At 43.3% G+C, this 24,638-nt stretch overlaps 1 protein-coding gene across 7 annotated transcripts in view; it reads right to left on the minus strand.

Moving 5' to 3' along the window:
- Positions 1-94: 94 nt before the first annotated feature.
- ankrd6b (ankyrin repeat domain 6b) overlaps positions 95-24,638 on the minus strand; it is a 116,203-nt gene continuing 91,659 nt past the window's right edge. For 6 of the 7 annotated variants that reach the window (XM_078399794.1, XM_078399790.1, XM_078399791.1 and 3 more), the window contains 8 exons: positions 22,517-22,594; positions 22,001-22,105; positions 17,861-17,998; positions 16,496-16,684; positions 15,888-16,040; positions 13,341-13,454; positions 7,715-8,042; positions 95-6,039 (listed from right to left, as the gene is read on the minus strand). In XM_078399794.1, the coding sequence (XP_078255920.1) occupies positions 5,507-6,039; positions 7,715-8,042; positions 13,341-13,454; positions 15,888-16,040; positions 16,496-16,684; positions 17,861-17,998; positions 22,001-22,105; positions 22,517-22,594 (1,638 nt within the window). In that variant the 3' untranslated portion in view covers positions 95-5,506. The remainder of the gene's footprint in view (positions 6,040-7,714; positions 8,043-13,340; positions 13,455-15,887; positions 16,041-16,495; positions 16,685-17,860; positions 17,999-22,000; positions 22,106-22,516; positions 22,595-24,638) is intronic. The other variant, XM_078399796.1, reaches the window with a different exon arrangement.

The raw sequence follows: 24,638 nt of genomic DNA on the forward strand, positions 1-24,638 counted from the left end.
TTTGCCATTTTAAGTGTCAAGTGACAATGCACATATCATGCTTGCACTAAAGCAGCAGGACAAGAATTTTATGTTACTTCATGAAATCCACTGATTACTTAATTTATTAGGACCTACATCCACAACATGATAAAGGCACATTATGTACACCATATCACAATTATACAGGTATCTTGTTTTAATATTTTTTAAAAAAATGTACAAAATAGACAAAACTTTTAAAGTCAGCACTGTAGTATGAATTTACAAAACTTATCAATTTCATTTTCTAAGTAGATTTTTGTTTATCTTTTAGCAGTTTTCTGTGGAAATTTGTGAACGTCCATTTACCGAATCCAGAGGTAACAGGTTTTTCATATGCCTTGTAAAAACTGTTAGATTCTACCTGAAAACAGAATCTTAACAAGCCGCTGGAACATTTGGTTTACAATGTATTGAATTCAATACATTGTATTGTATTGTACCTGAAAACAGAATCTTGATAAGCTGCCGGAACATTTGGCTTACAATGTATTGATCTAAACCAAAATAATTCAAGGCTGTAATTTACATAACTCCAGTAATCAATGTCAAGATTACAAATGATCCATTATTTAATAACATGTCACATGTTCTATACGGTGTAAATAGATCTCGTGATCTGAAAAAAAGCTGTTCAAAGTAGTAATTATAATGAACTGTGCCAGTTACTACGCCATTTGTGTTAGAAAATAACTGCAGATGCTGGTATAAATCAAAGGTATTTATTTCACAAAATGCTGGAGTAACTCAGCAGGTCAGGCAGTATCTCAGGAGAGCAGGAATGGGTGACGTTTCGGGTCGAGATCCTTCTTCAGACTGATGTCGGGGGCGGGACACTGACATCAGTCTGAAGTAGGGTCTCGACACGAAACGTCACCCATTCCTTCTCTCCTGAGATGCTGCCTGACCTGCTGAGTTACTCCAGCATTTTGTGAAATAAGCCATTTGTGTTGGTCTTGGGCAAAGCATCATCAAAATATTACTAAATTATAGTGTTGCTAATCTTTATTGCCACATAAACTATTATGTGTATTGCTTACTATAAAATGTACTTATTGAATAATGATTGGCAGAATATTCGATCCTGCACATTTTCTCCTTTTTATTCCTTTTCATCATCTGTTGGTGACTGGTAAAGCCAGCCTTTATTAATCATTTTTAATTCCCCTTGATTAACTGGAGCAAGCTGCCTTTTTCAATGATCCCAGTCCTTTAGTGTTGTTGATTGCGAGTTTAAGGATTTAGACCCACAGTTGTGAAGAACCAGTGATCTAATTCCAATCAAAATGCTGTGCAACCTGGAGGTGACCCTACAGGCTGAGGTGTTCCATACATCTGCTGCCAAAGTCCTTGGTGGTTAAGTTCACAGCTTTGGAGAATGCATCTGGAGTACACTGGGTAAGTGTAGCCAGTGATGGAAGGAATGAATGCTTCGGTGGCTGACAGGATACTGATGAAGCAGGCTGTTCAGTCACAAATGGTGCAGTAGAGCTTATTGAAAATTGTTAGAATGGTGTGGATCCAGGCAAATGGAGAGTATTCCATCACAGTCTACCTTGTGCATTAGTGGAATGTTTGATGACCAACGGTGAATTATTTCTCACAGAATACCCAACCTCTGAGCTGATTTTGTGATCATGTGTTTAAGTGGCTTGTCTGGTGGACTTCTGGTCCAGTGTGACCCACCCTCCACATCCAGGTAACTGAGGGAGGACTTAGCAATGTTAATGCCACTGAATATCCAGGATGGTTAGCTGAATGGATATAGCCATTGATTGTCTGGCACAAATAAAATTTGCCACTTATCAGTGTCTGAATTTAATTTAAGTCTTGCTGCACACAGGTGTATACTGCTTCATTTGCTGAGAAGTTGTGAGTGGAATTGAATGTGGTCATGCTAACACATCCGCTCTGATGTTGTAATGGATGGGTGAGGCAACTGACGATGGTTGGGCCTTGGACACTGCCCTGAGGATATCCAACACAGATGTCCTGAGGCTGGGGTGATTGATTCCAACATTCACAACCATCTTACTTTGTATGAAGCTTTTTCAGGATGCCTCAATTCCACACCAAGTCAAACGCTACCCTCTCAGCAAGGGTCATCTTCTCACCTCAGTTCTGGAATTTCCCTCTTTGGTCCATATTTGAAACAAGGCAGAGATGTGCCAACCTGATACAAAACTCAGTCAGCATCTATCCAACAACATAGAACATTGCCCAGTTAAATCCACAGGCACAACAAATCTAATCTGTGGAGAGTACCTGCTGCTAGATTGCATTGTTGGCTTCCAACATTTTGCTAATGAAAAAGAGTAAACTGGGCCAGATTAGATTTGTTGTGCCTGTGGATTTAACTGGGCAATGTCCTATGTTGTTGGATAGATGCTGACTGAGATTTGTATCAGTGGAGACCACAGGAGTAAGCCAGGCCGAATCATCCATTTAGCACTTCTAGCTGAAGAGGGTTGTGAATGCTTCAGCTGTTCTTTACCACTCATGCTGGAACCTGCCATCTTTGAGGTGGGGGAGCATCGTGGAGCTGCCCCTTCCCACTGGCTGTGTAATTGTCCATCACCATTTACAACTAGATATGATAGTGACATAGCATTGAATGTGATGCTCCCAACCCTGCATATTTTCTCTTGTTGGCTATTAAGTGGTGCTAACTTTTGAAACAAATGTTCGTGTATGAACAATATTTGTTTGTCACAACAACTACATAGTTGCTTCTGTTAGTTTACCCATTCTGCCTGGTTTCTGCCCCCAGGGTATCCCATTTCCATTCAAGCTTACCGTGCAGTTATATCAAACACATCCACTGTGGATACCCCAGGCAAACACTCCTACCCTGTGGAGCCTCCTTCCCGATTCTGTCATTGACAATCTTTGGATTGTAAACGTCCCCCATTTATGATTCCCCAAATCCACTATCGACACCAGGTTTCCTGCATAAAGAACAGTGCCCATGAAGCAAAATCCAGTCCTGCCCTTATCATTCTGTAGAGTTGAGAGAGTTGTGGTGAAGCTCACAAACTTCCTCTGGTCCATTCATATTTGCATGGCAATTTTTCCAATTCCAGACATACTCAGTATCCCATTGGGAAACTCAGGCCCCATTTACAGCAGTAAAACACACTAGGTCTTAAAGTTTCTGGAAGGTAAACTGGTAAATGGTAAGTTAACACAAATCCACGTACAAAGCATTCTTCACATTACCTTCTTGCCCTTTAAATCATCACAAATGCATTCAGCAGCTATCTATTAATCCTGGCTTCTCTATTATACATGGACATAAATATACATTATATAAAAGTCATTTGAACTTTTTCTTTGCTTGACTCCCCTTAATTTAGTTTAAACACAAAATGCTGGAGTAACTCAGCAGGACATGCAGCATCTTTGGAGAGAAGGAAGGGGTGACGTTTCGGGTCGATACCTTTTTCAGATTGATCTTCAGACAGTCTGAAGAAGGGTCTCTACCCGAAACATCACCCATTGCTTCTCTCCAGAGATGCTGCCTGTCCCGCTGAGTTACTCCAGCGTTTTGTGTCTACCTTCGATTTAAACCAGCATCTGCAGTTCTTTCCTACTTAATTTACTTTACAGATACAGCACAGAAATAAGCCCTTTGGCCCACCGGGTCTGTGCCGACCAGTGATCCCCGCATATTAATAGTATCCTACACACACTCAGAACAATTTATACATACACCAAACCATTTTACCCACATACCTGTACGTCTTTGGAATGTGGGAGGAAATTAAAGATTTCGGAGAAAGCCCACGCAGGTCATGGGGAGAAGTATTAAAATAATGCTCCTTTCTTGGTGAAAGCTTATGCTTCTGGTTATTATGCCTTTCAAACTTTGTTGTTAAGGATAAAATTCATCTGTCACATGGGTCAGTTATATCCCTATTACTAAGGATGCAAAAACTCACTGCAAAATTCATGTGTAATAGATTTTACAATGTATAAAATTTCTCTAAATTTTACTACTCCCATTTGATGCATTGAAAATTACAGTAGCTTGCATTTATATTTTTGCTCATGGTGACCAAAAAACTGTAAAGCTCCAATCATCCAATTGTCCAAAAATCCCGATTGTTGGGCTTCTGGTAAACGAAGCAAGGCAGGAGTCCAGAGTGTTTATATGTTTCCCGTTCCCTTAAAATACATCTGGTTCACGGGAAAATGTATTATACTATGGTGCAGAATGGATAAAAAGTGAGGTGAAAGTGGAATAGAGAAAGAAAATGCTTAAAACTCAGTAGGTGAGTCGTACCTTTAGAAAGGAGATGAGGAGGAATTTATTTAGCCAGAGGATGGTGAATCTGCGGAATTCATTGCCATAGCCATCTGTGGAAGCCAAGTCTTTGGGTATTTTTAAAGCGATTATTTCTCGATTAGTTAGGATGTCAAATGTTACTGGGAGAAGGCAGGAGAATGGGGTTGAGAGAGAAAGATCAGACATGATTGAATGGGTTGAATGGCCCAATTCTGCTCCAATGACTTATGAGCATCTGTGGAAAGAGAAAAGAATAGTTTGGTCTGATAAGGAAGGATGGCAACGAGCAGACTTTCTCTGATATCATGTGACAATTATGATGGAGTTAAACGGCTTTGTCTGTGTAATAAAGGACACAATGTGGTGCAGTAACACGGTAGACCAGGCAGCATCTCTGGAGAACATGGATAGGTGATATTGTGAGTCAAAATCTTTCACTGCTGCCCCCTCTGTGAAACCTCTCACTCCAACCTTTGGCCTGTGTAATGTTGTGTAGTCTGACTATACAAAAGAAAGGATGGCAGGCAAAAATGACCAGTTCTCAAAACAAAAATAGCAAGTTATCTAAAGCTGGCCCCACATCAGTCTGAAGAAGGGTCTCGACCCGAAATGTCACCCATTCCTTCTCTCCTAGATGCTGCCTGACCTGCTGAGTTACTCCAGCATTTTGTGATACCTAAAGCTGGAGTTTGGTTATTTATATGAGTAACATCCAATAGTCTGGCACCAGCAAAGTCCCAAAGGGCAGGATTTTTGAAATTTTCCTGTGGTACGTGCTGTAGAGTATGATTTCCTATGTTTAATTTCCGATTGGAACATGATAATACGGTACTATGAATAGCTGGCATAATACTTCTACTATTGTTACCAACAATTCACTAACGTGCTCTAGTCAGAGCCTTAAATCTTTCAAAAATGACTTATTTTGTGCATCATTTGAACACAATGAAAACTTAACTTGTTTCTGTATATTACAGGGAGGCCCTGGTAGAGAGTAGTGGAATGCTACATCAAAGGCAAGTTTAATCTGTGAGATGACAGTCCATCAAAACTAAAGAAACCAGGCATTATTTTAATGCAAGCATTGAACTTAGTGAAAATCCACTTAATTGTATTAAAAAGGTGGAATGTTGATGAGATCTTCACTGTTGGTGATATTCTTCCTCAAAAGGAAGATATGTCTTTCACCTGTGACTGCTAGCTATCCTTTTGCATTTTAGTCCTCAGTTTCTGGAGTTCCTCTTCCAAACTTTGAATTTGGTCCATCAAAGCAACTTTATCCAGAGTGGCTTTCTGATCAGCTTGGTACCTTGCCTCCTCAATCTTCCTTTCGTACCACTTTTCCATCTGTGTGGAAACTGCCTCAAAAAAATACTGTGTGATTTCAAATACTGGTGAGCTGTCCTTGATGTGTGTAGATGGTTGGGCTGCAGCAACCCGGGTGCTGCTCTGTTTTTGCCTGTGCTTTGCACTCAGAGATTTTTTGGTCTGAGTGCTTTTGTTCTGATTGTACCATCCTCGAGGTTGGCCACTTACTGCTTGATCACTGAATATTGCATTTTCGTGAGAAGTGTGAAACTTTACATGCCCAGATTTGGGCAAAGCCGGCTCCAAAGGTGGAAACTCATGGTGTATTTTAGCAGCTCTTTCCTTTGGTCGAACTGCAGGAGAAGTTGCCCGAGGCATATTTGGGGAGGAACTGGAAGCTGTCACAGTCTGCTGCGTTGCTCCTGTAGAAATAAAGTTACAGGTCACATGAGTGGTCTCATTCAACACATTGTATTCAGATATGGAAAAAAAAGTGTTTAGTTTAATTTAGAGATACAGCGCGGAAACAAACTCTTTGGCCCACTGAGTCCCCACCGACCAGCGATCCCAGCCACACTGGGGACAATTTACACATATACCAAGCCAATTAACCTACAAACCTGTACGTCTTTGGAGTGTGAGAAGAAACCGAAGATCTCGGAGAAAACCTACGCGGTCACGGGGAGAACGTACAAACTCCGTACTGACAGCACCCGTAGTCGGGATCGAACCCGGGTCTCCAGCGCTGTAAGGCAACAACTCTACCGCTGTGCCACTGTGCGCTTAATTGCAGTTCCAAAGTAATTCATAAAATATTAGTGTTCAAAATTAGTTTCATTGATATGTGAAACTATATGCATATTTGCTGAAGATTGTGTTCTCTGTTTACACAGCTCAGTCTTGCGGTTAAATAGATTGAAAAATATTTTAAGATATTGCCAATTCTTGATCTTGAATTGGCGACAGTAATAGGTTAAAATCTAATTACTCACAATCCCTTCCTACGGTTACAAAGTTCCTCAGGTGAGGAACATACTCAAAACAAAGTGGTCTTCAATATTTCTTTAAAAAAAGCCCATCCTTTCAATCTAATGTAAAAAAACTATAATATTTTTATTTAAATCATTAATTATAGAGGGACACTTAAAGGTTCAACAGTTGGTCTTTCATGGGCTAAGCAGGTGACCCAGTGACTGCAAAAGGGGCAGAGACTGGATCCAATCGGAAACACTTCTTCATCCAATGGATAATGTGGTGCCTTATAGAGTCCGACAGAAATTCTTCCAGGCATGTTTTTGAGGTCAAGGCTACTTAAGAGATTTGATGCACCTAAGACCCTTTAGGAGGGATCACAAACCTTCCATTATGGTTACCAGAAAGAATCAAGAGATCTAAATATTTAACCATGCAGCTTTACAGATGGTACTCCAATGTACTGTAAATCTCTGCACCGTCGCTCATGCTATGACATCTTTCCTTTCTTCTTCATCACATAAAAAACACTTGTCAAAACTTTCTTTGCTTCCTGTCGCTGAGCCAATATCAGATCCAGTTTGCCACTCACCTTGCATCCATGGCCTTTTACCTTTTGATCATCTGCCAAATGGGCCCTTTACAAAGACCTTGCCAAATATCTGTGTCGACTGCATCAAACATGATAGCCTCAGCCCCCTCCCTCAAGTCAAGTCAAGTCAAGTTTATTTTACCTGTTACCCTCTCAAAGAATTCAGTGAAGTTAGTCATTACTTTCCTCTAGCAAATCTACTCTGCCAATCCCTCTTAATCACTGTCTTTCTCAATGAAGATTGCTACCGTCCCTTAGAAAGGATTCTAATAATTTATCCAGCAACAGTTAAACCAGCTGGCTTGTAATTATTTAGTTTATCCCTCTCTACCTTTTCAAACAAGGGTGCAATGTTATCAGTTCTCCAATCCTCTGACACAACCACGATACCCAAAGAAGATTGACAAATTGCAGTTAAACACAATTTTCTTCCTTGCTTCTTTGAAGAGTTTGGACACATTTCATCTGTACCTCGTGGATTACGCTTTCTTTTGAACTATTTGAGTACTGGGGTATGGGCTGTAACTTTGTACCTGCTGGCATATCATGTTCAATGAGAAAGTACTGTCTGCCTGATGCCTCGTCAGTCGATTGGACTGTCGCACCTCCCGATTCTTCTGCAGAGCCACCACGCAGAGTAACGCAGGGCTGTTGTGATTGTTCTCCGGGTTGATGTTTGACAGGATGCATCTGGAAATGCCCACGATCCCTGTCGGTTTGGATGGTATCGGTGCTACATGGCTCTGTCACGTTCTCACCATCAGGCGTTGCAGATTTGGACCTCGGTTCTCCTGACAACTTGAGCTCAAGATTTTGGAGCTTGGACGAGCACCAAGATTTCACATCATCCACCATTACGGCCTACAGAGAGATATAATTAAGCAGTGTTGGTACTTATAGGTAAACGTTAAATGAAGTATCATTTGGTCATCTTTAAAAAGACAAGTAATTGCATGTCATAAATTTAGATTGGTCCAGAACTCCCTTGCCGTTGTGAGTCATCTATGCTCACTGTTCACCTACCTGTTCAACTCATATTAATTACACAAATGTCCCAATAACAATGTCAATCGGCAAGACCCTGCAATGCGCAGAAGACGTAAATCCAATTACCTGGAAGGACCAGACCAACTCCTCTGGCTACATTGCTATAATGAGCAGGTTTATACTCCATTTAAAATCTCATAAAAACATTTCTGACATTCAGATGACGTATTTCCTAGAACTTGTAAATCGGTGCTCTACTCTCCCGGTGAAGTCCATGAAAACCGACAGAAATAACCAGTAAAACCTTAGTGGCTACCTGTCAGCAAATTCAGGATATTCTTGTAAACATGGTACTTTTAAACTCTTGATTCTTCTGAGGGAGAACTGAATCAATGGCATTATGCAGGAAAATCCTAGGCAACTAACAATGTACGCATTAGTTAAAAATAACAGATTTACGCTATTCCGATTAAACTTTTTCATTCACCTTCAATCTATGTGCTCTTGTTCTTGATTCCCCTACCTTGGGAGAAAGACTGTGCATCTACCCAATCTATTCACCTCGTGCTTTTATACACCTCTATAAAATCATCCCTCAGCCTTTCGCTCAGTCCCTCGAGTTTTGGCAACATCCTCATAAGTCTTCTCTGCACTCTTTCCAGTCTAATGGCATCTTACCAACAGCATGGTGATCACAACTGAATACAATTTCCCAGTGCAGCCTCACCAAAGTCTTGTATAACAGTAACATAGCATCCCAACTTCTATACTCAATCCACTGATAAATGAAAGCCAGCACACCAAAGGCCTTCTTCACCCTATCTACACACAATGCCACTTCCGTGAAATATGTACCTGTACTTCTAACTCTCCCTGTTCTCCAACACTACCGTTTACTGTGAGGGACTGTCCTGGTTTGACTTCCAAAAATGTAATATCTCACACTTATCTGAATTAAACTATTCGCTATTCCTTGGCCCACTTGCTCAACTGATGGACAACAGACCTTCATGGTCAGATCAAGATCCCCGCACTGACAATAACTGCGACTTAAAAATGGCACCAAACTGACTCTATTTAAACTTTAAAATGTGAATAACTTAAAAAATATAACACCGATATCAATTAAACCTTCCATTAGCAGCAATGGGACGACGGTGAGTAAGGTGGACCTAAAACTGTCGCACGTCAGTCTGAAGAAGGGTCTCGACCCGAAACGTCACCCATTCCTTCTCTCCCGAGATGCTGCCTGACTTGCTGAGTTACTCCAGCATTTTGTGAATAAATACCTTGGCACTATCATGTACCGTTTTGGCTGTAGTTCAGGAACAAACAAACAAACAATAGTTTTAGCATACAAAAGATGTGGAACAACAAATTGGCTTGAGGGTAGGAATCAGAGGCTGGCAGTAGAGAGGTGTTTTTCAGACTGGAGGGCTTTGACTAGCAGTGTGTCGCAGGGAACAGTAGTGGGTCCACTGTTGATTATTTATATTAACAAGTTGGATGTGAATGTATGTAACAAGAGTAGTAAGTTTGCAGATGATACTAAAATTGGTGGTATAGTGGACAGTGAAGGTTAGCTACAGTTACAGTGACAACGGGATATCGGGATGCATCACAGCGTGATTTGCGAACACCTCCATCCAATACCGCAAGAAATTGCAGCGACTTGTGGACGCAGCCCAGACCATCACACAAACCAACATCCCTTCCATTGACTCCATTTATACCTCACGCTGCCTTGGCAAGGCCAGCAGCATAATCCAGGATGAGTCGCACCCTGGACACCCCCCTCTTCTCCCATCAAGCAAAAGGTATAGATGTGTGAAAACACACACCTCCAGATTCAGGGACAGTTTCTTCCCAGCTATTATCAGGCAACTGGACCATCTGATCAACAACAAGGGAGCAGTCCTGACCTTCCATCTACCTAATTGGAGACCCTCGGACAATCTTTGATCGGACTGTACTGGCTTTATCTTGCACTAAACATTATTCACGTTATTCCCTTTATCATGTATCTGTACACTGTGGATAGCTCGATTGTGATCATGTATTGTCTTTCCACCTACTGATTAGCAGGCAACAAAAGCTTTTCACTCAGTATACATGACAATAAACTAAACTAAACTGGGAAGAGACATGACAGATGCCATTTAATGCAAATGAAGTTGAGTTATTGTATTTTGGTAAGTTCAACCAGGACTGGACTTGCATTGAAAATGGTAGGGCCCTGGGGGGTGTTGTAGAACAAAGCGATCCAGGTGTAGGTGTATACTGTAGTTCTTTGAATGTGGAGACATAGTTAGACAGTGGATTGCCTTCATTGGTTAACATGTGACTGATGTTACAGCTGTACAAGACATTGGTGCCACATGTAGAGTATTATGTATTGCCTGATTGCTCTGATGTACAAAGGACATAATTTAACTGGAAAGGGTGCAAAAATTGACAAGGATGTACGGGTTGAGTCATAAGGAGAGGATGGAGAGGTTGAGACTATTTCCATGGATGGTAGGAGGCTGTAGGGTGCCCTCTGATGCTTCTCAAGGCATGAGAGACACGGGTATGCTGCACAGACACTGTCTTTTGGGCAGGGAAGGCGAGATTGTAACTGGTGTAGGTTTAATGTGAGAGGGGAAAGATTTAAAAGGGACCCGAGGGACAACTTTCTCCAGAGCGAAGATGAGTGTGCTTACGGAACGAGCTGCCAGAGGAAGTGGGAGAAGTGTGTACAATTATGACATTTAAAAGACATTTGGATAGGAAATGTTTGGTGGGATATAAATCAGGTGCAGGCAAACGGAACGAGCTTGGTTAGCCAACTTGGTCAGCAAGGACATGCTAGGCTGAAGAGTCTGTTTCCTTGTTGTTCAGCACTAGGATTTCATAACAACCTGTATGGAAAAGGTTGCCCTTCTTAGATCCCCTCTCATCTTAAGTCTCTAGTTTTGGATTGCCCAACTCTAGGAAAATGATTGGGACTATCCACTGTGTCTATGCCTCTCCTGATATATCTCTTATTAGGTCACCCCTCAGGTTCCTTCACTCCAGCTCAGGTCCTGAAAACCCAGTGGTTCTTGAGTTTCAGGGCAAGGTACACTGCAACAAAAGGAATAGGGAGCAACAGGAATAGGGAAGAAAGCTAATGGCATGTTGGCCTTCATAACGAGAGGATTAAAGAGGTCCTTCTGCAGTTGTATAGGGCCCTGGTGAGACCACATCTGGAGTATTGTGTGCAGTTTTGGTCTCCTAATTTGAGGAAATACATCCTTGCTATTGAGGCAGTGCAGCGTAGGTTCACGAGGTTAATCCCCAGGATGGCGGGACTGTCATATGAAGAAAGATTGGAAAGATTGGGCTTGTAATTACTGGAGTTTAGAAGGATGAGAGGGGAACTTATAGTAGAGACATATAAAATTATAAAAGGACTGGACAAGCTAGATGCAGGAAAAATGTTCCCAATGTTGGGGGAGTCCAGAACCAGGGGCCAGTAAGAATAAAGGGGAGGCCATTTAGAACTGAGGTGAGAAAAACAAATTTCACCCAGAGAATTTCTGGAATTCTCTGCCACAGAAGGCAGAAGAGGCCAATTCACTAGATGAATTTAAAAGAGTTAGATAGAGCTCTAGGGGGCTCGTGGAATCAAGGGATATGGGGAGAAGGCAGGCACGGGTTACTGATTGTGGATGATCAGCCATGATCACAATGAATGGCGGTGATGGCTCAAAGGGCCAAATGGCCTCCTCCTGCACCTATTTTCTATGTTTCTAACAGGTGCTGTTTCCTCTCTCCGATAAACAGCCATGTGAAGAGGCTGATAGGTAGGTTATGGACTGTCTCTAGGATGTCATTGTGAAGGGAGATTATAGCCATGCTCCTTATACTGAATGCAGAATGTGAGTGCCCACTGGGTTATGGGAGCTCAGTCTGTAGACCGTCTCTACAGACCAGTCTGAAGAAGGGTCTCGATCCGAAATGGCACTATTCCTTTTCTCCAGAGATGCTGCCTGACCCGCTGAGTTACTCCCAGCAGTTTGTGTCTATCTTCGTCTGCAGCCCCTGGTGGGTTTTATTAGATCAGTGGACCCTGATGGATTTTAGCAAAATTTCAATGAGTCAGTTTTCTACATATGTACCCAACACCTGCAGCTCATAGTTAAAAATCATAGATAAAGGCATTGATTGCTTATATTTATCTGGAGTCACAATTATAGCACAAAAAACGGCTGTTTTTCCTGAGAACGCTGAAAAAAAGGCTGGTCTGCCCCAACAATTGCTGATGACCTCCTACCCCTGCACCACAGAGAGCATACTAACACATAGGGCATCTATGTGTGGTATCTCAGCTGCTTGGCAGGAGATAGGAGAGCTCTTCAGGATCATTGGGATACAGCTACCAGCCCTGGAGGACATCTACAAGGCACGCTGCCTCAGGAAAGCCACCAGCATCTACAAGCACTCCACACACCCATGCCACCGTCTGTTTGAACTACTTCCATCTGGCAGATGATACAAGGCCTTCTACGCCCGCACCTCCAGACTAAGAAACAGCTTTATTCCTAGAGCTATAGCTGCTCTGAATCGGACCAGCTGAGTGCCACCCATGATCTGTCTCTGCCATGGTCATCTGACACCACTCACCCCTGCATGAACCTATTTGCACTTTACCTTGTTTCTTTTTTTTCTCCCTTCTTTTGTTGTTTTTGTTTTCGCCGTGTTTTATTTATTTTATAGCATCGATGTGGAAGTGGCATTCTTAATCTCATTGTACTTGTACAATGACAATAAAGATATTGTATTGTATTGTAGTACGGGTGATTAGTACGGGTGTCAGGGGTTATAGGGAGAAGGCAGGAGAATGGGGTTAAAAGGGAAAGGTCGATCAGCCATGATTGAATGGCGGAGTAGACTTGACGGGCAGAATGGTCTCATTCCGCTCCTATCAACTATGAACTTACGAAATAAAGATTTTGCTATTTCCGAGAAATGTCACCCCTTACTTGGTGGTGAAAAATAAAACTGGGAATCTCAGTGTTGGATTTAAAGTGTGCAGTCATACAGAATATGATCCTGTACCACAAGTTAGGTACAAGCGGATAAGGAATCTCAAATAACCCTGTCTTCCAATGTTAGGATGTGTTGTTGATGATCGGGACACTTGTCTACCTGGTGCTTGTCTCCCTCGAGTCTCTCCAGCACTGCACGTTGGTCAATTCGGTGCAGGCATTCCGTCCGCTCGGCTGAAATCCGTTCGGATGTTAACTTCTCCAAGACTCTGATCTGAGGTTGAAATGTAAACCATGCAATCAAGCTTCCATACATAAAGTAACATAATGCTATATTCTACTGATTAATGATTTCAGGAATAATGGAAAAATCTTTAATTATCTAGCAGCCCAGACCATCACACAAACCCCAACCTTCCTTCTATTGACTCCATTTACACCTCACGCTGCCTCGGCAAGGCCAGCTGCATTATCAAGGACGAGTTTTACCCTGGCCACTCCTTCCTCTTCCCTCTCCCATCAGGCAAAAGGTATAGAAGTGTGAAAACACACAGCTCCAGATTGAGGGACAGTTTCTACCCAGCTGTTATCAGGCAACTGAACCATCCTACTGCAACTAGAGAACAGACCTGAACTACTCTCTACCTCATTGGGGACCCTTGGATCATCTTTGATCAGTCTTCACTGGCTTCACCTTGCACTAAATGTTATTCCCTTATCATATATCTGGACACTGTGAATGGCTTGATTGTAATCATGTATTGTCTTGCCACTGACTGGTTAGCACGCAACCAAATCTTTTCACTGTACCTCACTACACATGAAAATAAACTGAGACTGAACACAACTAATGTGCTACTGCTGCTGCAAGTCAGAATTTCATTGTTCTGCTTCAATGCATATGACAATAAAACCACTATTGCACTGACAACTCAATGAAACCTAGTAATGTAACCAATATATAATTGACAAAAAGGTGCAGTTAGAAGATTCAGCACATTTATTCACTCTGTAGAAATATTAGATCCATATACATTTATCAAACATCAAACTAAAGCTTTATTCTTATTCAGGGATTTAGCGTTAAGGAAAATAAGGAAATGAAAGAAGCATTTTCCTCCTTGCAACGTAGGGTAAAAAGTCTGGACCGACAGAAGTAAGATGGTGAAACTGCTGTAATGTTTCCAGATGTTATTCCATCGCATTAAAAACCAATAGGGCTAAAGAAACAAAAATTCTATCACAGCACAGAGTTTCAAGAGTTGAATGACTAAATTTAATAATTGTGATTTAAATAATATTCTTTCAGATACTTTGTGGGCAGCAGGTGCTTTTTGGGATATTCTGTTTCCTTTCTCCGTGTATATTATCGGCGTGTGAATGGAGTCGCGGGTACAGGCCGTGATAATAAACACCATACACCTTGAGCGGAATAGGTGCAGGCATTTTGCTCTGGTTTTTGTTCGACCTGTTTGAGATTAATATCAGTGACCCCATCCAATGGGTTAAGGAAAATAACTGCAGATGCTCGTTCAAAGCGAAGGTAGACACAAAATGCTGGAGTAACTCAGCAGGTCAGGCAGCATCTCAGGAGAGAAGGAATGGAGACTTCAGTCTGAAAAAGGGTCTCGACCCGAAACGTCACCCATTCCTTCTCTCCTGAGATGCTGCCTGACCCGCTAAGTTACTCCAGCATTTTGTGTCATCCAATGAGTTTAGTTATGTGATAAACACCAGCTACATATACATTGTCTGCATTATAGAACTCGTATTCTCTGCTATTTGCAAGTGCAAGCCAGTGAAGGGATATTTCTTCACCAGATAGTATAAGACAATAACTGCAGTCGCTGGTACAAATCGAAGGTATTTATTCACAAAATGCTGGAGTAACTCAGCAGGTCAGGCAGCATCTCAGGAGAGAAGGAATGGGTGACGAATGGGTGACGTTTCGGGTCGGGTCAGTCTGAAGAAGGGTCTCGACCCGAAATGTCACCCATTCCTTCTCTCCTGAGATGCTGCCTGACCTGCTGAGTTACTTCAGCATTTTGTGAATAAATTTCTTCACCAAATAATCAGTGATATAGCGTGGAAGAGGCCCTTCAGCTCACTGAGTCCACGCCGACCAACAATCACACATACATTAGTTCTATGTTATCCAAGTTTCGCAATCACAGGTTTGTAGGTTAATTGGCTTCAGTAAAATTGTAAATTGTCCCTAGTATGTCGGATAGTGCTAGTGTACTGAGTGATCGCTGGTCAGCGCGGACTCGATGGGCTGAAGGGCCTGTTACCCCACTGTATCTCGAAAGACTAAAGTCATTCAGCAGTCACAGGAAAAAAAACATTGAACAGGCAAATTAGAATAAAAACCGAACAAACAAATTTTCTTGAACTTGGGTGGGTTTCGTCTCTTTTTATCTTAGTCTTTTCCATTTTTCTAAATAATATCCCCAGTGGCAAAATTACATACGCTAAATCCTCGTACACGAGTTCTACCTCTGCTGCAGTTGCTGGGAATCCAAGCAGTAGATGTTAAATCTCAAGCTGGAGCCATATTACACAGGTGATGAATCACAGATTGCCATGGGGCTGATCTTACTCCAGATAGGATTAGACATTAGTGCTTAAACCATAAAATTAGAAAAGTAATGGTAACAGAGTCAAACAAATCTGTGAACTATCTGGATGTAAAACGCTCCTCCCTTACCTCATGTTTATTCCTTCCTTCCAGGTCTCCAAGTTTTGTGTTCAATTTTCCTTGCACAATCTCAAGTTCGGCTTTTATTTCTTCTTTTGTAGCTTCAAGACGATTTTCCAATTTATTGATCAGTGGCTCACAACGGCAGCCGTTTATAGGGGCCTGAACAATGACAGCAACATCGTCATCTTTTATGCATGGAAAAAAACGATGAGCAGTTCACAGGAGCGTTATCAAACGGAAAATGTTATCAAACAAAAAAGGACACATGGCAGTAAAATAGAGGTGTTAGGATCAGACCAAATGTTTGGTCAAGGAGGTAGATATTAAGCAGTCACCTCATACCACCAACAATGTCTCTGAAAAATCCTTCATTCCACATGAAGGATAAGCAAACTGACATCAATGTTCTCTCCCAGGCCAATAGTCCCAATACTGGGCCCTGAATGTACTTGGACCATATTATTCGCAAACCAGATTCTCCTGATACAGATACAATACTTGGAGCTCCATCACCATGAGACGGAACCAGAAGGACAGAAGTAGCAATTCTCAGAAATTCGCAAACCTCCTTGAAAATGAAGGAACTAAATGAATGGCAACCATTGTATATTTACCTGCATGATTTTGCCATCCTTGTTTCTGTACAACGTGTACAGTTGGTAGGCACGGAAATGGTGAGGGAGCAGGTCTTGCTGTGGATTCGGGGAACAGCAGCAGTGTTTATTTCTCCTTCTCCTGACGTGTCTATTGTCTTGTTGAGGTTGCTGCTCTATCAATGGAGGAGGGTCAGAGAGAGCAGAACCCTGCACACAAGTAATACGTTTAATAAATTCACAAGGAAGAGCATCTTGTTCAAACCAAAACATAGAATGTGGTCAATGGTACGTTATTGTCACTATGAAACATTTATAAAATGTACAGCACATTCACCCTGAGATATACATTACGATGTTGTATAAATGCTAAAAGAGTGATAGGAATAAAGTATTTCAGTAAAATACTTTGATTAGTAAGGGTGTCAAAGGTTACAGGGAGAAGGCAGGATAATTGGGGTTGAGAGGGAAAGATAGGCCAGGCATGATTGAATGGCAGAGTAGACTTGATGGGACCAAATGGCCTAATTCTGTTCCCATGACGTACGAATTTATGAACTAAAAGATAGCTTTAGTCAAGATGTCAAAAAGCAGAATTTCATGCACAGAACTTCAATATGTGTTGTGATCAGTGGTGAGGAATTCACCTCTGAGCTTGTGGCTCACATAAAAGGCTGAGCCAAGCAACTCAAAATGAATTCCATAGAACATAGAATAGTACAGTATCCAAGGAGGAACTGCAGATGCTGGTTAAACAGAAGACAAACACAAAAAGCTGGAGTAACGCAGCAGGACAGGCAGCATCTCCGGAGAAAGGGAATAGGTGACGTTTTGGGTCAAGATCCTTCTTCGGACTGAGAGACAGAGGAAAGGGGAACGAGAGAAAGAGACGGTACTTAGGACAAATGAATGGAAGATATGCAAACAGCACCGATAATCAAGCGAATGTGGGGCCCACGATGGTGATAACGAGTCACACAGACAATGAAACTCAACAGGACGACATAAAACTAGCACAGCAAGGTACTGTTCTTCCAATTTATGTTTGGCCTCACTCTGGCAATGGAGGAGGCTCAGGACAGAAAGGTCAGTGTGCGAATGGGAAGGGGAATGAAAGTGTTTGGTAACCGGGAGGTCACGTAGGCCAAGGCGGACTGAGCAAAGGTGCTCAGCTAAACGATCGCCAAGTCTGCGCTGGGTCTTGGACTACGTGATCTCCCGTGGTCTACGTGGTCCTGCGAAGGCATTTACAAGCACTAGAGTACTTCTATTTTCTTTTTCTCCGTCGTTTGGCATCCAAGGCTGAATTCTTTTAAAGCCGTTTGCTGCATGTCACTGGTTCTGTGGATTCTGAATTAATCGTGTTCAGAAAAAGTCCGCAATTACCTTTTCCTTCTGCTTTTTCTTTCTGTCCCGTTTCCTCTTCTGTTCTGGGGTAGTCATCCTGATGAAGTCATCCCCAGTTTTTCTCTTCTGATGTCCTTGGTCACTGCTATGGATGTCATCTACTGAGACACTTCCCTGCTACATTCAAGAAGCGTGATCAGTCAAGTCAGTGACATTTCCAGCTCTGCTTCATAGTTACCGACAACGGGTTTGATGGAAAATTGGTGGATAGAATATAGAACGCTATCACAAAGGAGCTGGCCCTTCAACCTAGAGAGGTATGGTGGCTCAGCGGTTGTTGCTGCCTTACAGCTCCAGAGACCCGGGTTCGATCCTGAGCTGGGTGCTGTCTCTCGGGAGTTTGCACGTTCTCCCCATGACCTGCGTGGGTTTTTCCCCGGGATCTCCGGTTTCCTCCCACATTCCAAAGACGTTCAGGTTTTTAGGTTAATTAGTTTCGGTAAAATTGTTAATTGTCCCTAGTGTGTGTAGGATAGTGTTAGTGTGCGGGGATCACTGGTCGGCATGGACTCGGTGAGCCAAAGGGCCTATTTACGTGCTGTACCTCAAAACTAAACTAAACCCATGATGTTTGTGCTGATGTCAATACCAAATTAAAGTAACCCCATCTGCCCAGACATGATCCATATCCCTCCTTCCCTGCATCTTTATGTGTCTGTCAAAATACCTCTTAAACGTCACTATCATGTGTGCTTCCACCACCAACACCTGGCAGCATAATCCAGGAACCCAACACTTTCTGTGTCAAAGCTTGCCTCGCCCATCTCTTTTAAACTTTCCCCTACTGACCTTAAAGTTATTAAACGTAGAGCTATTATTAAACCCCTTAAAGGGGTGGCACGGTGGCACAGCGGTAGAGTTGTTGCCTTACAGCGCCAGAGACCTGGGTTCGATCCTGAATATGGTTGCTCGTTTGTTACTGAGTTTGTACGTTCTCCCTGTGACCTGCGTGGGTTTTCTCCGAGATCCCTGGTTTCCTCCCACACTCCAAAGACGTACAGGTTTAGTGGTTAATTGGCTTGGTGTAAATGTAAATTGTCCCTAGTGTGTGTAGGATAGTACTAAAGTGCGGGTATTTATTCACAAAATGCTGGAGTAAGTCAGCAGGTCAGGCAGCATCTCAGGAGAGAAGGAATGGGCGACGTTTCGGGTCGAGACCCTTCTGAAACGTTGCCCATTCCTTCTCTCCTGAGATGCTGCCTGACCTGCTGAGTTACTCCAGCATTTTGTGAATAAATACCTTCGATTTGTACCAGCATCTGCAGTTATTTTCTTATACTAAAGTGCGGGGATCGCTGGTCGACATGGACACGGCCTGTTTCTATTCTATATCTCTAAACTAAACTAAATTATACCCTCCAATAGTACTGTAAAGCTGATTCTTATATTCAATTCCCCGACCTATGAAGCAAGCGTACCATATGCCTTCTTTGCTACGTTACCTGCTTGTGCTGCCACTTTCAGGGCGTTAAAGGCTTGGACCCCTAGATCCCTTTCAATGGCCAGTTAGTCCACACTGCCATTCCATTATCTTTAATCAGACTGCAACCAATTTGTGGAGTTTGTTTGCTGCATCTGAGATGGGCTGATAAAGCACTGCAGCCCTGGCTAGATGCGGGAAGATTGTTCCCGATGTTGGGGAAGTCCAGAACCAGGGGTCACAGCTTAAGGATAAGGGGGAAGTCTGTTAGGACCGAGATGAGAAAACATTTCTTCACACAGAGAGTGGTGAGTCTGTGGAATTCTCTGCCACAGAAGGTAGTTGAGGCCAGTTCATTGGCTATATTTAAGAGGGAGTTAGATGTGGCCCTTGTGGCTAAAGGGATCAGGGGGTATGGAGAGAAGGCAGGTACAGGTTACTGAGCTGGATGATCAGCCATGATCATATTGAATGGCGGTGCAGGCTCGAAGGGCCGAATGGCCTACTCCTGCACCTATTTTCTATGTTTCTATGTTTCATCAGTGTGAAGTTGGAAGCTTACGTACTGCAAGCCTGTGCAAAAGACTCCAGTGTGGGCTGAAGATCACGCTCAGTCTGATTGAGGATGGCACAGTCATCTACTGCTGAAGATCAGCGGTGGTGGCTTTGGATGCTCTAGTTCTTGCGATGACATGGAAACATAGAAAATAGGTGCAGGAGGAGGCCATTTGGCCCTTTGAACCAGCACCGCCATTCACTGTGATCATGGCTGATCATCCACAATCAGTAACCCGTGCCTGCCTTCTCCCCATATCTTTTGGTTCCACTACCCACTGGAGCTCTATCTAACTCTCTTATAAATTCATCCAGTAAATTGGCCTCCACTGCCTTCTGTGGCAGATAATTCCACAAATTCACAACTCTCTGGGTGAATTTTTTTTTCTCACCTCAGTTTTAAATGGCCTCCCTTTCATTCTTAGACTATTCTTAGGCCCCCGGTTCTAGACTCCCCCAACATTGGGAACATTTTTCCTGCATCTAGCTTGTCCAGTCCTTGCATAATTTTATACGTCTCTATAAGATGTGTGCTAAGCCCCCTGCTCTTCACCTTGCTGACCCACGACTGCACACCCACCTACAGCTCCAACCACTTCGTCAAGTTTGCGGATGACACAACAGTGGTGGGTCTCATCAGCAACAACGACGAGACCCACTACAGGAAGGAGGTGGACCAGCTGGCCGCGTGGTGCACAGACAACAATCTCTTCCTGAATGTGGAGAAAACAAAGGAGATTGTTGTCGACTTCAGGAGAACGCACACCCAACACCCCCACCCACTGACCATCAATGGTGCTGCTGTGGAGCAGGTGAGCAGCACCAAATTTCTGGGGGTGAACATCACCGAGGATCTCTCCTGGAGCAACAACATCACGTCCATCGCCAAGAAAGCCCAGCAGCGCCTCTACTTCCTCCGCAAACTGAAGAGAGCGGGAGCACCCACACCCATCATGTACACTTTTTACCGAGGTGCCATCGAGAGCATCCTCAGCAGCTGCATCACTGTGTGGTTCGGAAGCTGCACAGCCTCCAGCCGTAAGACCCTGCAGCGCATAGTGAACACTGCTGAGAGGATCACTGGCGCCTCACTCCCAACACTCCTGGTCCTTTACACCACCCGCCTCACCCGCAAAGCATTGAGCATTGTGGGTGACCCCTCCCACCCCTCCAACAGCCTCTTCACCCTCCTGCCTTCAGGGAGAAGGTTTCGCAGCCTGAGGTCAAGCACCACCCGACTAAAGAACAGTTTTTTCCACCAGGCTGTCAGGATGCTGAACTCTCTCCCCTCCCTTCCTCCTCTCTCCCCTGCCCCTATGGGACCTGGACTTTAACACCCCACACACACGCACATCCAGCACCAGACACTTTTTTTTAAAAAAAAATTTGAAGTGACTATATTTTATATTTTATGTTTTATGTTGATTGTTGTTTGCTGTGCCTTTTGTTTTATGCACTTTGTTCCTCGGGATTGTGGGAAACGGTATTTCGATTTTCTGTCTGTGTGAACTGGCTGAGGATTGACAATAAAATTGACTTTGACTTTGACTTTGACTTTGAAGATCCCCTGATGACTTGAGGAGATTTTAATGGCTATCCATCCGTTCTGTAGCAACAAGGAACTGCAGATGCTGGTTTACAAAACAAGGACACAAAATGCTGGAGTGACAATGGCGCAGAGGTGGGGTTGCTGCCTTACAGCACCTGAGACCCAAGTTCCATCCTGACACTAGGTGCTGTTAGTACGCAGTTTGTACGTTCTCTCTGTGACCGTGTGTGGGTTTTCTCCGGGTGCTCCAGTTTCCTCCTGCATCCCAAAGACGTGCAGGTTTGTGGGTTACTTGGCTTTGTGTAAATTGTCCCTGGTTTACCGGATAGAACTAGTGTACCGGTCATCGGTGGTCAGAGTGGACTTTATGGGCTGAAGGGCCTGTTTTCATCCTGTATCTCTAAACTATACTAAACTAATCTCAGCTTACTTGGTGCAGATCAAGGTACAAAAATACTTTAATCGATATACATTGCCTGAGTTACTCCAGCATTTTGTGATACCTTCAAACTATAGACATCTCTCTATAAACTACAAACATCTCTCTATAAACTTCCCAGATGGCAGAGATGTTTTAACTAAGCCACTATATTACCTTGCTCTGGATCAATTCATCGCGAGGCACGGATTGGGCTCTACGTTCTTCCTTTAGTTTCTCCCTCTTCTTCCTCAGGCTTCTCCCACGACAGAAACTGAGAACCTAGTAAAATAAAAGAGACGTACCCAGAACTGTCACAGTTGAGGCTTATGGCTTACAGAACAAGGGGCCACAGTTTAAGACTAAGGGGTGGGCCATTTATAATGGAGAGGAGGAAAAACCTTTTCACTCAGAGAGTTGTAAATCTGTGGAATTCTCTGCCTCAGAAGGCAGTGGAGGCCAATTCTCTGAATGCATTCAAGAGAGAGCTAGATAGAGCTCTTAAGGATAGCGGAGTCAGGGGGTATGGGGAGAAGGCAGGAACGGGGTACTGATTGAGAATGATCAGCCATGATCACATTGAATGGTGGTGCTGGCTCGAAGGGCCGAATGACCTCCTCCTGCACCTATTGTCTATTGTCTATAATGCTTCCCAATGAAACCACCTCTGTTGTCTCAATGATAGGCTCTTACCTGCGGTGCCTTGGTGAGGAGAAGGGCCACTTCGGGGCTGTTACTCTCTCTAGCTACTTCCAGGGGGTTCAGACCTGCCTGCGGAAAGAATTCAAGAACTGTTTACTGCTAGATCAAGAGTCAAGAGCATTTTATTGTCATGTGTCCCGAAACAGAATAATGTAATTCTTATTTGGAGCAACACAACAGATATGTAAACATAGTACACTATAAAACCCATAATAAACAACAACAAAAAGTTCAGTATCTATATTTTTAAAAACCAACAAACAAATAGACAATGAAGGATGTATAGATTATGTGCAGGCAGATAAGAGTTTGTCTTGGCATCATGGTCAGCCTAAATATTCATGTTCATAAGTTCTAGGAGCAGAATCAGGATTCAGTGTGAAATAAATTATCATGATTTAGCCTTTCCAATCGATCCATTTGAAGAAGGGCCTCGACCCGAAATGTCACCCATTCCTTCTCTCCAGAGATGCCGCCTGTTACTCCAGCATTTTGGGTCTATCTTCGATCCCTTTGATAGTTTGATAGAGGATATTCATACGTTATAGGAGCAGAATTAGACCATTCAGCCCATCAAGTCTACTCCACCATTCAATCATGGCTGATCTATCTCTCCTCTTAACCCCATTCTTCTGCCTTTGCCCCATGACCCCTGACCCCCGAACTAATCAAGAATCTGTCAATATCCTTTCTAAATGTACATCTGAATGCTGTATCCTCTGGTCCTAGACTCTCCCACTAGTGGAAACATCCTCTCCACATCCACTCCATCCAGGCCTTTCAGTATTCAGTAAGTTTGAAATAAAAACAGATCATAGTGGAAATCGTAAGCAGGTGAGGCAGGATTGGATACCTCTTTGGAGATCCTCGTCGATCTTTGATCGGACTTTATCTTGCACTATTTCCCTTCATCATGCATCTGTATATGGTGCATGGCTCGATTGTAGTCATGAATTGTTTTTCCGTTGACATGATAGCACGCAACGAAAGCTTTTCATTGTGCCTCGGTACACGTGACAATAAGTTAAACTAAACTAGGAACTTTGGAAGCACAGTCAGTGTGTCGGGTTGAAGAGCTACAGTCAGCTGGCAGAGGCCAGCCAGGGAGCACGAGAGGCTGGGAGTTTAATCGAAACTGAATCAAAGGAGGAGTCGGTGCCTCTGAAGGAAAGCTGTGCTCAGAAGGGGCATGAAGTGTAGATGGTGTAGAACGGGTATCATGAGTTATGGGGAGAAGGCAGGAAAATGGGGTTAGGAGGCAGAGATCAGCCATGATTGAAAGGTGAAAAAGACTCAATGGGCCGAATGGCCTAATTCTACTCCTATAACTTGTGAAGTAACTGAAGAAAGGCTCCGATTTGGAAAGAAGTGGAGACATTTGTTCAGAATGCTGTGCAAGACGGGAGGTGGAAAAGGCAACTGAATGGACCGTCTCCATAGGTTTAGGTTTAGAGATCAAGGTGCAGAAACAGGCCCTTCGGCCCACCGAGTCCACGCCGACCAACAATCATCCCACTCACTAGGCACAACATACAATTTACAGAAGCCAATTGACCAACAAACCTATACGTCTCTGGAGTGTGGGAGGAAACCGGAGCACCCGGAGAAAACCCACGTGGTCAAAGGGAGAACGTACAAACTCCGTACAGACAGCACCCATAATCAGGATTGAGCCAGGGTCTCTGGCGCTGTAAGGCAGCAACTCTGCCACTCCGCCACCTCTTCCACTGAGGTACTTTATGACATTCAATATGCGACACAAAAAGAGGCAGGAAACAGGTTCCCGATGTTGGGGGAGACCAGAATCAGGGGCCACAGTTTAAGAATAAGGGGTAGGCCATTTAGAATGGAGATGAGCAAAAACTTTTTCACTCAGAGAGTTGTAAATCTGTGGAATTCTCTGCCTCAGAAGGCAGTGGAGGCCAATTCTCTGGATGCTTTCAAGAGAGAGTTAGATAGAGCTCTTAATGATAGCGGAGTCAGGGGGTATGGGGAGAGGGCAGGAACGGGGTGCTGATTGTGGATGATCAGCGACGATCACATTGAATGGCGGTGCTGGCTCGAAGGGCCGAATGGCCTACTCCTGCACCTACTGTCAAAGTATTTGAGAAAA

Source organism: Rhinoraja longicauda, chromosome 5, assembly GCF_053455715.1.
Source record: "Rhinoraja longicauda isolate Sanriku21f chromosome 5, sRhiLon1.1, whole genome shotgun sequence".
Classification (NCBI taxonomy): domain Eukaryota; kingdom Metazoa; phylum Chordata; class Chondrichthyes; order Rajiformes; family Arhynchobatidae; genus Rhinoraja; species Rhinoraja longicauda.